Source organism: Talpa europaea (genome assembly GCF_964194135.1).
Source record: "Talpa europaea genome assembly, chromosome: 7".
NCBI lineage: Eukaryota > Metazoa > Chordata > Mammalia > Eulipotyphla > Talpidae > Talpa > Talpa europaea.
Window position 1 is genome coordinate 87,572,853 of NC_140074.1, and position 14,652 is coordinate 87,587,504.

Below are 14,652 nucleotides of genomic sequence, written 5' to 3' on the forward strand. Positions count from 1 at the left end.
TTTATCTATCTATCTATCTATCTATCTATCTATCTATCTATCTATCTATCTATCTATCTATCCAGCTAGCTAGCTGCCAATCTATCTGTCTTCCTACCCTTTCTTTCCTCCTCTCCTATCTTTGTATCTGTATTTTGTTAGAGAAAGTAACTCAAAATATTTAAAAAAAAAGTAATTAGAAAAGTTGTATCAGGGACCTCCCCAGTGGCGCAGCGGGTTGAGTGCAGTGCTGTGAAGCTGTCTGCAGCCTCTGTGGCGTGGGTTTGATTTCCGGCCGGCCAGGGAGATAACCACATGGTGCGGCAGACCTCTCCTGTTGCTCCCCCTGCTCCCCTCAGCAGTGTACTTTGATCAATCTGCCTGTTCTGTTCCCCACTCTGTCTCTGGTGAATCCTCTCACCCTCCTGCGCCTCTGGCCTGTACCCCAGCTCTTGTATATATAAAAAAATAAATAAACCTTAAAAAAAAGAAAAAGTTGTATCAAATATAAAAAGAAAGCAATAATAATATGGGAACATAGAATTCAAGGTCAAATTCCCCTCCCCCCCCCGCCGCAATTACTGAGACAGAGGCCTGTTTTCTGCTTATAGAAGGAGAAATCTGCAATGGAGTTATCTTATGAACCTTTATATTGTTAATAGTATATGTTATGACATAGGGTGTCTACATAAAGATTAAATATGGTATAGTTCATAGACTACAACCACAGTTGTATTCTACCATGTGACAGATCTATGGTAGGAAAGAAGAAAATATAGATAATCTAGTTATTTATGTTAATTATGTGTATTTATCTTTATATGAGTCTGTATCTCTATCTAGCTATGAAATTTTGATCCTTTAACAAAGATTTATGCTTCTTTCAAGTGTCTTTGAATTTACACAAATTGAAGGCATAGTAAATCAGTGGTTTTCTGTGTACCTGCTACAGCAGAGCTGTAAAACAAAGCTTTAAAACAAAGCAAACCAAAACCAAAACGAAAAAACAAAACCAGATTTATAGTCTCCAATCATTTAAAAAACAATAAGAATTTAAACATCCTTGAGTGCATATATATTTGAATATAACTATGTAAAAAATATAAAGACATATAAATAATAATAATGTATTCCTACTCACTTATTTCTGTAACACTCTACAGAACAGACTGTTTTGTAATTTGCTTCTCAACGTAAAACTAGAGTTCTTTCCATATCAGTACAGAAGTACTCTTTAATTCCTTTTACCGCTGTGTAGTATTCCATTGCATGGATGAAATAATTTGTTTAATAGATTTTTTCCTATTAGTGTCCATTGTCAACCTTTTGATACCACAACTAATGCTGTAATGAATAACCTTATATAAAATGTCAAATTATATGGATTAATATAATTTCTCAGAAGTGAGATAGCTGAGTTAAAACATGAATGCTTTTGTATTTCAATACTGCCAAATTGCCCTCTGGAGGAAATTTATAAATTTGAACTTTTACCAGTAATCTAGTAGAGTAGATATTTTTCCAAAGCTTCTCCAGCACAATGTGTTGTCAAACATTTGGGAGTTTTGCTAAACTGGTCGGTGAAAATGGTATTTTAGTTTAAATTTACAGAAAATTTTTTGAAAGATATTGGGCATCCCTTCATATATTTAAGGACCAATTATATTTATTTTCTGTGAGCTGTTTATAAGCTTTGCTCCTTTAAAAATTGGATTATTAGTTAAAATTTTTATTTTAAAAAATCTAGTAGGTAATTGTTAGTAGAGGGTAGATTTAGGAACTACTCTTTTGGGCACAAGGTAAATGAAATGAAATTTCAAAAAGCAAACATTTTGCACATATATATTTGCTTACAATTGATAAACTAGAAATTAATAACAATTAATGTTTAAAAACCCCACTAACCACTTAGAAATAACCTAACACTTTCATAAACAATTTTTGGACCAAAGAGGAAATGAAAGCTGAAGTTATAGAATATTTATAAAAAGTAACTTTTATAATGTATATAAAAACTTACGGGATGTGTTCAAAGTTCTTAGAAAATGCATTGCTATAAATGGTTTCTTATTAAATAAGAAAGATAATATTTGCATGTTGTTATTGTTGTCAGTGACATTTCTGTGCCTCAGTTTCTTCATCTGTGATATGTATGATTTTTATCTACCTCATAATTATAGGGTGTTTATTACTCTGTGCCAGAGCCTGCCTGATACATAGTAGATACTCAACAATGGTAGCTGCTGTTATCATTCATATTATTCCTAAAAAGAGTAAGAGGGAGGGATTAACAAAGATTAAAGCAGATATAAATTAGACATAAATGTGAAATTTGATGAATCCAAGCTACTTTTGGAGAAACAAAAGTGTCAAAATAGGTAACTAGCCAATCAAATAAAGAAAATAATGATACATAAAACTTGGCATTAAAGAGGCACATGACCACAGATGTGAAGAAAATTAAAGTTACTAGTGTAATATTCAACCCATACTATTAAATTGGAAATTTTACTTGAAACAGCTGCCTTTCTAGGAAAGTATAGATTGTCTGATGTAATTTAACCTGAAGGGTAAAACCTGAACTGATCATTGACTAAAGAATACATTGAAAAAGTTCTTCAACAATTCTCTCTCCATAAGTTTCTATATATATCTAGATGGTTTGCAGGTAGTTATTTTTAACTTTTAAGGAACAGATTTCATGCTATTTAAACTGTTCAAGAGGGGAAAAATATGGAAAGCTTCCCAATTAATTCAACAATGGTTAAAATATTCTCATGAAAAATATTAGACAAATGAAATTTAAAAAAAAGAAAAAATAGAAGGGAAGATTTCTTGTGAATATAGATGTATGAGATTTTAAACCAAATACTAGTCCCAGCAAATCCAATCCAAGCAGTCTATTAACAGAATAATTCACTACAGCCAAGAAAGAGTTACTTTAGGAATGCAAAAATGGCCAATATCAGCAAATTTATTTATTCATTCATTCAGTGTCTGTTTAAGGCTTAGTATGTGCCAGACTTTCTCTGGGGGTAGGGATAGTGTGAGGAGCAAGCTCTTACCTTGTGACCTGGCTATAGAAAGCATTCAATATGTGTTAGATATTCCTATTCCTGTTCTTATTCTCACCTATCTTCTTCTTATGGATTGTTATAGACTAGTGAGGGTGGTCACTAGGCTATGGGAGAACTGAAAGAAGGTCAGAACACTTGAATGTGTTGTGTGTGTCTGACGTGTATGCGTGTGAGAGCATGTCAGGCTGAGAGGTCATTCTGGAGAGGGAAGAAAAGATTGAATCAATACTTTGATTTTGATTTTGATTTCTTTTTCATTTTTTTAAAGACAAGGGGGCAACAGGTGAATTGGGCTTGTAATGTAACCTGTCATACATCCATGTTCCTCTTTTTTCTGCTTCTGTTTTCCTATAAAGTACACGTGGTTTGCGACAATGGATATTTGGTGAACAAACTAGTGAAAAAAATCAGTAAGTGAATGTTTCAAACAGAAAAAAAAAAAGCTGAGTCATGGGTGGACTATGTCTAGGAACTTTGAGTTTATCTTATGAGCAATAGAAGAGTCACTGGAAGGTGAAGGCCATGATCGGATTTGCACTGGGGAAGCTTCTCTCTGGATAGAGTGGGGAGAATGGTTTGGAGGGGAGGCAAGTGACCATCCAGATGTGATGTGATGTGAATGGTGCCCCCAGAACTGTGTAAACCAACAGTCCCAATGGGAATTATATTAGGGTGTCTTACACTAAAGATAGAGAAAAATGGGTAGAAAGTGTCAAAATATCTGGAGAAATTGACATGAAGAAGGATAACCCAAAACATCAATGAATAAGAGATGGTTTTACTGCTGATGAAATGTAAATAATGGTAAACTTTCAAAATGACTTTAAAGTAAGTATATTTAAGATCCTAAAAAGATAAAGAATAAATAGCATCTAGGGCCTCCCCGGTGGCTGCTCGGTTGAGCGCTGGGTTGAGAAGCTGCCCGCAGCCTCTGCAGCGCCGGTTCGATCCCCGGCTGCTCCCCAGCCACCAGAGGAGGGTCCCACATGGCGCGCAGACCTCTCCTGCCGCCCGCTGCTCCCCTCAGCAGTGTACTTCGGTCCTTCTGCCTGCTCTGCTCCCCGCTCTGGCTCTGGTGAATCCTCTCACCCTCCCGCACTTCTGACTGTACCCAGTGCTTGTATAAATAAATAAATAAATAAATCTTTAAAAAAAAATAAATAAATAGCATCTAGAGAAGGGATAATGAATTATGACAGAATGAATGATTAGAAATGAGTCAAAGATGAATACACGTGGGTATAAAAGGATAACAATTGGATTGTTGGAAATAAAAAATAGTTGTTGAAATAAGAAAACTCAATGCATTACGATAAAATCTAATCTGTTCTGTTCAGAGTGAACTTATGAATTGGAAGATAGTCTGGAGGAGTTAATCTAGAACATAGCTCAGATAGAGGGACCAAGTATATGAGAAAGGAGATAACACATTTGCATAATGGACTGAGAGTCCCTTAGAATTTGTCTTAAAGATTTAAAATAAAGACATGAAAAAAGATATGGGAAAACCTAAGAAAGGCAATGTAACAACATTTTTTTTTTTTTAATTTTCTAGAGGCATGTCTTATTTATTTATTTATTTATTTATTTATTTATTATTTGTTTGTTTGTTTGGTTTATACATGCACTGGGTACAGTCAGAAGCGCGGGAGGGTGAGAGAATTCACCAGAGCCAGAGCGGGGAGCAGAGCAGGCAGAAGGACCGAAGTACACTGCTGAGGGGAGCAGCGGGCGGCAGGAGAGGTCTGCGTGCCATGTGGGATCCTCCTCCGGTGGCCAGGGAGCAGCCGGGGATTGAACCGGCTGCAGAGGCTGCAGGCAGCTTTGCAACCCAGCGCTCAACCGCTGCGCCACCGGGGAGGCCCGGCAATGTAACAACATTAATAACAGAGTAGAATTTCAATAAAAAGCATTAGCGGAGATACGGGGAGTTAGAAGTTGGTTTCATCTTCACACTGAGCTGTGTGCTTACTCCTGGCCTTAATTAGTAATGAAGTTTTTTAGACTCCCGATTGCCTTACTCTTTTTTATTTTGTTTCTCAATTTGTTCAGAATCCAGGCAGGGAAAGATGCCTTTTGTTGACCCCTCAGATTCCTCAACTCACATGATGATAAAGAGCACAATCTACCAAGAAGATGGAACAGTCGTGAACTTGTACTTAGTGACAATCTTGAACTTAAGGAGGCGAAAACTGACAGGAACATAAGGAGAAGTAGACAAATCCTAGTGGGAGATTTATAAATTTATGTAATTTATATATTATAGTGGGAGATTTCACAACATTTCTCAGAAACTGATGGACCAAGTGAAGAAAAAAATTGTGAGCATATAGAAGATTTGAACTAAACAATTATCATATTTAATCTTATCATATACTTCCCTGATCAGCAGCAGGGAAAAAAAAAACATTCTTTTTCATGCCTACGTGGAACATGGAATTTTAAGTTAATATGTTAATTCAACAGATTTCAAATAATTCATATTATGTAGATTATGTTCCTTGTATATAAGGCAATTAAATTAGAAATCAAATATTAAAGTACTGAGGGAAAAAACTCATGTATTTGGAAAGTTAAAAAAAAAGCTTAAATCTCATGGGCTAAAGAGGAAATCACAAAAGAAATGACAAAATATTTAGAATTATATGACAATGAAAATACTACCTATCAATGTGTGGGATGCAGTTAAAAAGGTACTTAGAAAAAGATGTATAGTTTTAAATGCATTTATTAAAAAAGAAGAAAGATTAAATGAATAAGCATGCAGGTCAAGAATTAGAAAAAAATAGAAAAAAAGCAAAGAAAATGGAAAGAAATGAAGACAAGAACAAGCAGGAGAAGTAGAAAGAGAAAATAAAAAAGGGTGGAGACAATTAGCAAACCCAGAAGCTATTTCTTTGAAAAAAGTTAATACAGCAGGGGTCTCCCTGGTGGCTTAGGGGTTAGGTCTCAGCGCTATCCCCTCTATGGCCTGAGTTCGATCCCTGGCTAGGGAGCTAATCCACATGGCACAGCAGACCTCTCCTGTCTCGCCCGCTGCTCCCCTCAGCAGAGTATTTCAGTTGATCTGCCTGTTCTGCTCCCCACTCTGTCTCTGGTGAATCCACTCACCCCTCTGTACCTCTGGCCTACACCCCTGTTCTTGTATGCATAAATCTTTAAAAAAATTAATAAAACAGATAAACCTCCAGTTAAGACTGATTGAGGAAAACAGAAAAGATACAGATAGTGTTTGAGTAATAGAGAAAGAGATACAACTACAAATACAGATGAAATCCTCAGAGGATGCAAAAGCAACTTTATATGCATTTGATAAATCATTTTATAGAAAAACAAATCACCAACTTTGATCTTATAGGAAATAGAAAACTTAGACATTCGCTACTGAAGAACTGACTTGGTGGCCAAAAATATCCTGCCACAAAAAAACAGGCTCACAGATTTCACAGGTGACTTTTAGGGGATACACTACCTTTAGAGGCATTTAGAAAATGCCCATGTTCTATGAACTATATCCAAGGATAAAGACTTCCTAGCAATTTGTGAGCTGGATTAACACCTTGATATCAAAGCCTGACAAGGGAGGTACAAGAAAAAAAAAGAGGCCAGTGTTGTTATTAAACCTAGATATGAAATTCTAAATAAAATATTAACAAATCAGCAGGATATTAAAAAATAATACATTGTAAGCAAGCAGAAGAGACGGTTCAACTGAAATGTTATTCACCAGGTTAACAGATTAAAAGCCACCATACGATTATCTCATCAGAAGCAGAAACGCATTCAGTAAAATTCAACACTTTCATAATGTGCTAAATGAATCAGGGGAACAGGCTAAATTTAGAATCTTAGGGTGAATCCCTTTACAAAGTGACTTATTCTATTTATATTTTGAATAAATCCAGATTTTCAGATATTAGATTTTCTTCTCATAAAGGTTTAATTGCATATGAGAACCCAAATTAATCCAGAAACTGTGCCCAACTCTTTGGAAGAACACACAAAAAATCCCCAAACAAACCAAAAAATAATGGTGAATTTGAAGGTGACTATTTGCATTTCCCATATTTCAGATGCAGGCAGTTTTACCAAGCAGGGCCTTTAAAAATCCAACTAGAGTCAAAATAAGGGGGGAGGTGCAATTGTATGGGGAATATAACCAAAGCAAAAACGCATACATTGTGCAAAGATGAAAAAAGATGTAAGAATTATATAAAATAAAATATTTAAATAAAAAAAAAATCCATCTCCTAAGAGGCACTTAGGTAGGATTCCACTTTCCCACCCTTTGAGTGAGGGGGCCCACACACAGGTTGGGTGAAATGAGGCAGGTTGGTTTGCTGTGATCTCTGCACCTTCCTTACTCACCCTGTTTCTCGTGGGCCCCCTTTTCTTACTGCCATCTGTTTGTGCAGGTCCAAACTGAAGACAGTGCATGAGCGGATCCCTTTGGCTGGACTGAGCAAGTTGCCCAGTGTCCCTCAGATTGCAAAGGTAAAAACCTACCCCTGTTATAAACCATTGCTATCTCCATAAAGGAGAAAATTTACTCCTTAAATAGCTGGCGTCCGGTGGGGGTGAAGGCTTGTCCTGGGTGGGCTCTGCCCAGGAGCAGGGAAGGCTATTGCATTCCTTCACCCTTGACTGCATAGATGGAGTGGGGGAGGGTTTGGCAGACACCCCCATCTCTTCTCCAGCCTCCTCATCTCTTCCTTTTTGCTGAGGCTGCTCTGGGAACAGTAAAATGTATGGTCTCCGCCCCCGAGTTCACAGCTAGTTCAAGAGACAAGAGAAATGGAACAACAGGGCAGGGGATGGAGAATGCTGTGGGAGGATGGGGTGGGGTGGCTGAGGACCCCTCTAGTAAGGTGCTATCAACTGATGGTGTGGCCTATGTCACTGCTCTGGGCTATTGGGAACTTGGGTTAGACTCACACTCTGGGAGTGGAAGGCCAGGTAGGATTGGGTCGAACACCTTCATTGGTCTAACTTCATTGGGAAACCTCCGGAAGGTTAATTGACTTTTCTGGCCACATGTCAATGAATTGCAGAGCCAGGACTTCCTCCAGGCCCCCTTAGCCCATACGTCTTGCCCCGCAATGTGCTCACTCTTGGTGAGGAGTTCAGATGCTCTCCATGTACAAGGCCCCTGAACTCTGTTTTTCTATTCCTGCTTAGGCTTTCTGTGATGACGCAGTGGGGCTGAAGTTCAACCCTGTCCTGTACCCCAAGGTGAGAACCTTTACCCCTTCCCTGGCCCCCCTGCAGCTCAGGACAGCTTTGTGCACCTATGGCTCTATGGGAAGTTCTCTGTGCTCACCCCTTGACAAATTGGTCCACTGGGAATACATCCTTGCCTTGCCTGGGTCCCTGCCCATTTGAATTGGTGCCCAGCTATTGTGGTAGGGGTATGGTAGTGTGGGCTGGTTGTACCTCCCTCAGGCCAGTGTTGGGGTGGTGAGTGATTCTACCTATAGCTGGGGGACTGGTGGCGATTTGGTCAGCCAGCATGGAGGGGAGAAGGGGCAGAAGGCAAAACCCCACCAGGGAATAAGAGGCCAGACTGTGGCTCCCCATGGCCAATGTTACTGAAGTGCTGAGGCCTTATAAGCCTCTTTGGGATGTTTGTTGGCTGGTTCTCTGTGATCAGTTTCCTCAGGACTGGCCTGATCTTGGTCCCAGTTCTGTTGTGGGGTATGGATCAATAGTAACAAAACAAACCAAGGAACCCACTCAAGAATAGCTGTAGCATGCATGGTGAATTGCTTTAAATTGACCCCAGGAGGGAACCCAGTGCTTTAAATTGACCCAGGAGGGAACCCCGGAGGGACTGCTTCTTATGAGCCAGCAGGGCCTGGAAAGAGAGGCAAAGGGCTGTGTCTCTGAGCTTCTGAGCCATTGCTATGGTGGCTGGGAGCTTGCTGGAGCTGGTCCATGCATTCCCTGAGTCCAGTGTGATGATCAGGACTCATCAGATGGGGAAGAGAGCCCTTTCCTGGCTGGGACATCTAGAACCCTCTGGAACAAATATCTCAAATGTTCAAGCACACATGACCTCTGTCCACATGCAGGGGCTCAGAGAATGTGCCAGAACCCTTCTTTCAGACACCTCTTTTTAGCCCCCTGAGCATCTGTGCACACTTACTAGTAATCTGCTGCACTCCACTGAACATTTTCCCCTTTATAATTAAAGTCGAAATAGTGAGGTTTAACCAAACATTAAAACCCATCATAAAGGCCTAACTTAACTACAAGTTTGGCAGTTTTTGTTATCAAATCATGTCCTCTGAGAGAACCCAGTGACATTCATTTGCATAGTGCTAACTTGGAAAGCCTCTGGCTCTGGTGATAAAATAGAAGAGCAGCTGCACTTTCATGTTTTCTATATCCGAAGGCCTGCTTGGTCCAGCGAGGATGTTAATCTGGCCGAGATGTGCATGTGTGTTTTTAAAATTTGCAGAGCTTGGAACGTTCCTTGGATGGTCGCCATGGCTGGGTGCCTCCTCCCTGGAAGGGGAGCTGTTCTGTCCCTTTGACTCATCCCAGGCGGAGGTGGGGGCCTCCCTCTGGGATGGGGCAGCAGACCTGTAGCAGGGGCATCTTCATTTCCAGGAGCAGCCGGGAGCCTCACAGATACACAATGATGTGACCTAATGGGGCCACAGAGTCCACCAACACATTGTGCCTGGCTTGTGCTTCCCCTCACATAACACATGGCCACATCTCTCCTTTTTATTGCTGGGCATGCTCCAAGATCACCCAAGTGTCCCCTTCTAACAGGCTGGTTTGGCTTTTATCTTTCTGGAGGGTCAGGTGGCGATGGTGGTGCTGCTGTGCTTTGCGCTTTATGTGTCTAATCTTACTGAATCTTCACAACCAAACATGTCCATGGAACAGAAGAGGAAGGAGGCCCAGGGAGATTAAGTGGCTTGTTCAGATCTACCTAAGTGACAGCAATGGATTCAAAATCTGAGTTTAGCATTTCACCAACTCTTGGAAGCACAGCAGGAAATTAGGATTAGTGGTCAGGGCTTTTTTTTTTTTTTTTTTTCCTTTACCTGTCATATTAGGGTGTGTTCCTCAGAGTGGTCTGCTTTGAGGTCTCTCAGTCTATAGATGGGGACTGAAGTCTGGGCAGGAGCAGAGCCGTGCTCATAATCAAACAGGAGAACCTTGTTTCATTGCATGTTGCAGATACGTTTACATGTTGAAGGTTTGTGGCCCTGTGCTGAGCATTTTGTCCAACAGCATGTGCTCACTTCATTTTTCATGTTTTAGCAATAGAGTATTTTTTTTTTTAAGTGAAGGCGTGTATATATTTTTTGGGACATAATACTGTCGTACACTTTAGAATATAGTGTAGTGTAAACACACGTTGTATATGTACTGGGAAGCCAAAAAATTCTTGTGACTCACTTTATGATTGTACTGGTTTTCTTGTGGTCTGCAGCCAAGCTACACCATCTCTGAGGTGTGTCTGTGCTGCTGAATAGAGGGGCAGTTAGAGCTGGTGCCATGGGACCCTCATGGACCAGTTTTGGGGTCCTGGCTTCCCTTTTTACACCAAAAATAGGACATTGGGGTACAATCAGTTTCCTGAGTCCTGCTGGACTCCCTGTGTGCCCAGGTGGGCCCATCTGGATGGGAATGGAGGGTGATGCAGAGGTTTGGTCTCTACTGGAAGAAGCTCAGGCACTGGGAACTAGCTAAGGCCTGTGGAGTGTCATCCTGCCACCTGCTTCTGACTTCACCCTTTCTTCTCCTCCACTGGTGTGAGTGCCTCAGATCCCAGGGCACGTTCCTCACTGAAATGGGGACCTCCCCTTCCACTCGCTTCCTCGCTGGCCTCCTAGTAAGTAAACAATCTGATTGATTCTTCTCACATTTCCCAGGCCTCCCAAATGATCGTGTCCTACGACGAGCATGATGTCAACAACACATTCAAATTTGGGGTCATCTATCAAAAAGCCAGGCAGGTAAGCATCATAATCCATTTTGGGTACTCTGTCTTGGGGTTTCTCATTGAGGACCTTTACCCACCTCCCCCAAGCACAAGAACCCTGTACTAGGTTCTTAAACATTCTGAATATAATGATCACCTTCTAGGTATAAATTTGATTGGAGGTGGCAGTATCTTCAAGGGAGACTGCTCCTCACAAAAAAGTCTGCAAATCCTTTCAATAGTAATTCAGCAAATTATAAATTCTTCCTGGCCAACTCAGTTTATGTTGGTCACAAGGAAAATCTGACTGGATAGAGGCAAGTGGATTAGCAAGAGCTGCTCTCTCCTTGCCTGCCATTCTCCTAGCTGGGAATAGCAGTCCCCCATCATCCCCCCCAAAAAAACAAACCAAACTTCAGTAGTGTGCTGGAGCCAGCTATGTACATCTTTTTCCAGCTCTGTTAAGAGATGTCATATTAGTAGCTTGAACCAGCCTTGGTGGAAATATTTATACCATGGAAACTGGCCAACACCAAGACTTCTATTTTTCTTCTTTGAAGAGCTGGTAGGTAAAAAACATTCTCACTTTACCACTGCTCTCCCTACTCCATCTCTTTTAGCATTTATCTGCTGCTGTGGAGTGAGTTGGCCAGAATAATGTTTCTCAAAATGTATTCCATAGGACACTGGTCTGGGGGCATTCTGAGCAGATGCCTAGGAGAGGGGTCAGTTGTGTGGGAACATTTTAAAGACTCCAACCCCCCATGTTAAGAGCTCTTTATAATTTGGTTGAACTCAATGTTCCCCATACTTACTTGACCACAAACTTCTCATCTTTCCTACCATGAACATTTATTAACATCTTGCTGAACACACTGATATTTCCTCACCTGGGTTGTATGAGAGAAGGTTCCACACCCGTTTTATCTTTGTATCATCCAAGAGCCTACCCTGCTGGCTTTATATAAATACAATCATAATTTTTTGCTATATTATCTATGTTATTAATGAATGAATAAAGGTTTTTGCCCTGCTGATTATAGGTTGATTGCATCTTCCAATATTATCTGTGTTTTTATTTTTTTGGTGTGTGTGACAGTGTCTTGGCTAGATGATAGCTGATTTCCTTCTCCGAAGATATTAGCCCACAAGAGACAAGCATTCACTAAAAACACTCTAATTAAGTCAAGAGTTTAGGAGTTAAAGACCAACAAGGATGAATCTTATAATTTGAGTGAGATTATTCAGGTAGCCGCTCTAATTATTTTCACATATTGCATTTTTATTTTGTACAGCTCTGCTAATATAACTCCCCTAATTAAAGTTCTTTGCTTGTGAAATTTACCAAAGCAGATCTTATAAGGTGATTACAGTCCAATGTTCCAGCAAAGTTATAATTACTGAACATTAGCCATCCACCTCTGAGAAGGAGTCTATGCGATGGTGGTGATGTACCTGATGTTGTGGAGGTGGGGGTGCACAGGGAGATGAGTCTTTAAAAAAAAAAAAACTTGGCACATTGTTGTTTAGCAAACCTACAGTTAGTGCACATTTTAATGTGAACATTTGTTACATGAAAATCCTATGCTGGTCTTAGATTATAAATAAGTCCCATTTAACTCTCCTGTTTGCCAGGCCCTGTGCTAAGCGCTGTGGGGGATCCAGGATGATGTACACCCCCTCCTTGAATGCATGGTAAAGCTCAAGTCCAGTATAAATATAAGGACAATGCTGAGTAGGGTCTTGGAGAGAGGGGCCCACCCACAGCCTAGGTTGGACTGTATCTCCACTAGATCGGGCTGCCCGGAAGGAGCTATCCTCCCACACTCTGGCCTCATGACTTGGGACAGGCAGGATACTGGGTTGTGATACCTTCATGGCATGCTTTATCTATAAAGATCAGATAATAAATATTTTAGGTTTTGAGGGTAATATTGCCTCTGTGGCAACCACTGCACCCTACCTCTGTAATGCAGCCACAGACAATATGTAAATGAGTTGGCCTTGCTGTGTTCCAATAAAACTTTATTTATAAAAACAGGCCACTGGCCAGACTGGGCCCATAAACTATAGTTTGCTGACCCCTGCTAGAGAGTGGTGTTTCCCAAACTTTACACGTTCATAAACCTCACTGAGGATCTGTACCATAGTGTTTGTTCTACCATATTCCACTGCCAGAATTTTTATCATCACTCTGCTGTTTGTTATTTTCTTTGAAAAAAATGCTTCACTTAAATGTATTTATTTTATTTTATTTATTTTTTTAAAGATTTATTTATTTATTTATACAAGCACTGGGTACAGTCACAAGCGCAGGAGGGTGAGAGAATTACCAGAGCCAGAGTAGAGCAGGCAGAGGGATCGAAGCACACTGCTGAGGGGAGCAGCGGGTGGCAGGAGAGGTCTGCACGCCATGCGGGACCCTCCTCCGGTGGCTGGGGAGCAGCTGGGGATCGAAACGGCGCTGCAGAGGCTGTGGGCAGCTTCGCAACCCAGCGCTCAACCGCTGTGCCACCGGGGAGGACCTAAATGTATTTATTTTAAAAGAAAACTTTATAACAATACTGGAAAATCAATGTCACTTGCATGAAACAAAGGTAATTCTAAACTGAAATGCTATTAAAAAAAGTTATTGAAATCTAGATTCTGTTGCTTATTGAAAGCTTGGAACCTGAGGTCTATTCTTTTTTGTAATATAGAAGGTGTTTAAGAGGTGTTAAAGAATCACCTATTAGAGACTTTCTAAGACTGGGCAGACTGGAGTATCTTTGTGTCATCTGGAGTCTTTCCTTTCCATCTCTATGGATGTTGGCAGAGCCTTCAGCTGTTTGCAGAGCCTGCCAACAGAACCTACTTACCAGGCAGGACCGCTCAGTGTTTTAAGGCTGTTACAATTGCAGAGCTTACTACTGTTATCAGTTTTCCTTTCTATTTTTAAAAAATATTATTCCATTTTTATTTTTGTATCTTTGTAGATTTACATGCAATTGAAAGAAATCATACAGAGAGATCTTATGTACTCTTTACCCCCAGTGATAATGTCTTAAGAAATTGTAGCACAGTATCACAGTCAGGATATTGACATGGATATAATCCATGGATTTTACTCTGGTATCCTTAATTTTACACGTACTCTTGTATAGGGCTGTATGTGTTTCATTATATATAATTTTATCACATGTGACGGTCTCACAGTCAAGATACAGAAGAATTCCCTCAACAAAGGGTTGCCATATTGCTCTTTTATAATCATGTCGCCCTCCCTCTGCCTCCATGTTCCCTTCCCCACTTCAGTAACTAATCTCTGGTAACCACTCGTGTGTTCTCCAGTTTTAAAACTTTGTCACTTAAAAAATGCCATAAAATGGGGCCTCTCTGGTGGTGCAAGGGGTTAAGACGCAACCTATGAAGCTATCCGCAGCCACTGCAGCACGAGTTTGATCCCCAGCCAGGGAGATACTCACATGGTGCAGCAGACCTCGCCTGTCTTGCCCCACTGCTCCCCTCAGCAGTGTATTTCAGTCAGTCTGCCTGTTCTGTTCCCCACTGTCTCTGGTGAATCCTCTTACTCCCCACACCTCTGGCCGCCTGTACCCCAGTTCTTGTATGCATAAATAAATAAATCTTAAAAAAAAACTTCCATTAAAAAAATGC

The 14,652-nt window shown here is 40.5% G+C and overlaps 1 protein-coding gene across 1 annotated transcript in view; it reads left to right on the plus strand.

Annotated features, from left to right (window-relative positions):
• Positions 1-14,652, plus strand: part of RAP1GAP2 (RAP1 GTPase activating protein 2) — a gene marked incomplete at both ends in the record, with an annotated part of 211,514 nt that overhangs the window by 166,745 nt on the left and 30,117 nt on the right. The window contains 3 exons of the mRNA XM_084238203.1: positions 7,472-7,550; positions 8,235-8,288; positions 10,949-11,032. Of these exons, the coding sequence (XP_084094329.1) occupies positions 7,472-7,550; positions 8,235-8,288; positions 10,949-11,032 (217 nt within the window). The remainder of the gene's footprint in view (positions 1-7,471; positions 7,551-8,234; positions 8,289-10,948; positions 11,033-14,652) is intronic.